Raw genomic sequence first — 1982 nt, 5'->3', positions numbered from 1 at the left:
AAAAATATTTAACACTGAACATTTTTTAACATTCTAGCAGACACTATACCAACAAAGCACAATTTAACTTAAAATTAATAAGTTAGTAAAATAATATATTTTTGGCCATCAGACCCCCTTCTTGAATCAGGCATGTATTTTTAACTGTACAATTAAAAGCAGCCTTGCTGAGCAGAAGAGACTTCTTTTAAAACATTAGAAAATATTACAGATCCCAATTTGAACAACATGTTATAATAAATGTATTAACAGAGCTGTTAAGATGATTATAATAATTATTCTCACTTTTTATTTTATTTTACAGAACAACAGTAAAACGACAATACTAAAATTTATGAATGTTAGAGTTGTTGCTTTTTCTCAATTTTTATTTTGGCGGAAACGCGCAGGAAGACCTCAGCGCTTCTTTTTGTTGACAAATGGTTTATAAATGAGTCTCATTACGAATACGTCGCACGTATCGCATTATCACATGCCTTGTAAAAACCTCGCTGTCGGTGCTTGTAATGATTTTTGCGTCTTTCTCCGACAGTTTAAATGCTTCCACACTGCTAACATGTTTGTTGCATTGCGCCTCTCACTCTATGCTGGCTGCTATTTGATAGCGTCCCGTCATTGTTCAGTAGTTTATTCGGTCTTTTCGCTTATTCGGCCGAACACCGAAATACCATTTTTTTTCTATTTTTGGCCGAATATTTTCGGTTACCAAACATTCGGTGCATCCCTGTTTGAGATCATACACCCGCAGCCCCACTTTAAGTCTAACGCACCGTTTGTTTGGGGTGTTCGGTGAGTTCAGTCACGATATATACGTCATTCAAGCCGACCAATCAGGTTGTGAATGTATAATTATGCCTTTAGGTTCGCTGTCAAAAATGCCAATGTGAACGCTAAGCGGACCAGGACCAAATGTATCATTTTCCTTTTTGGTCGGGACCAAATGAACCGAACTACAAGTATGAGCACACCCTAAAACACCACAAGACACCCAGGTCAGGCTGATCACGGCAAGACGTCATACCTCACTCTCCGGATCGAGGAAGGACCAGCCGCCCTGCTCGAAAAAGCCCTCGGGATCGTCCACAATGGTCTTCATGATCTTGGTCCAGTTCAGAGACTGTACGCCCTCCGTGTACTTGATATCGCACGAGCTGCACACAGACACACAACACGTTCACTCGCACTGCAAACGTCTCAGACGAGAGCGGCACGGCCGGCACGCCAGCTTACTTGAGCCACTCTTTGATGGGGTCCAGAGAGTTGACGGGCACGGCGTTGATCATCGTGACTTTCTTGTTGTAGTCTTTATAAACGATGACCACATCGAAGTTCTTCAGGTGAAACTGGACTCGCTCGAAATGAACCAACTCCACCTCGTCGAGCGTCACCACGAACGGGGGCTTTGAGAGGGAGAGATGGGTCATTAGGACTACGGTTGGGAATCGAAAATCAATTCCAATTCCAGAATTGGATACTTAAGGTCAGGAATCAGAAACGTGTTGTAAAGTTAACATTTAAATTCCGCACATCAAGTCCTGTGTGCACATCTTTTTTTTAGTGGTGAAAAGGAGCTGTTAAAAATGTAGGCCTATTTTGTCTTTGAATCATTCATTCAAGTGATTCATTCAAAAACACCGATTCAACCAATAATGAAACAAGTAAATATTGAGTGAGTCATTGAATCATTCCATTCATACATTCCATGAGATTGTTTAGTTGTCTAGTATTTTTTCTTCTTCAGAATTGTGAGAACTACAACCTCCAATTATAAAAATAATAAAGAAAAAAAGAAAAAAAAAAATCCAGATTAATCCAGAATCGTGCAGCTCTATTTTGCACACAAACAGCTCCTAATCGAGTCCAGTTTTTATGTAGCAGACTGATTTTTTCATGGTATTCAGCAGCAATTAAAATATATATATATATATATATATATATTAGGGGTGTAACGGTACACGTATTCGTACCGAACCGTTTCGGTA

The 1982-nt window shown here is 39.6% G+C and overlaps 1 protein-coding gene across 1 annotated transcript in view; it reads right to left on the bottom strand.

The window, feature by feature from the left end:
* The window catches only part of LOC107740773 (FACT complex subunit SPT16-like), a 20172-nt gene that overhangs the window by 3764 nt on the left and 14426 nt on the right, over positions 1-1982 (bottom strand). The window contains 2 exon segments of the mRNA XM_016553279.1: positions 1022-1151; positions 1231-1400. Coding sequence (XP_016408765.1) covers positions 1022-1151; positions 1231-1400 — 300 coding nt within the window.

Source organism: Sinocyclocheilus rhinocerous, unplaced genomic scaffold (assembly GCF_001515625.1).
Source record: "Sinocyclocheilus rhinocerous isolate Xijiao unplaced genomic scaffold, SAMN03320098_v1.1 scaffold1456, whole genome shotgun sequence".
NCBI lineage: Eukaryota > Metazoa > Chordata > Actinopteri > Cypriniformes > Cyprinidae > Sinocyclocheilus > Sinocyclocheilus rhinocerous.
This window is presented reverse-complemented; position numbering and strand designations above follow the sequence as displayed.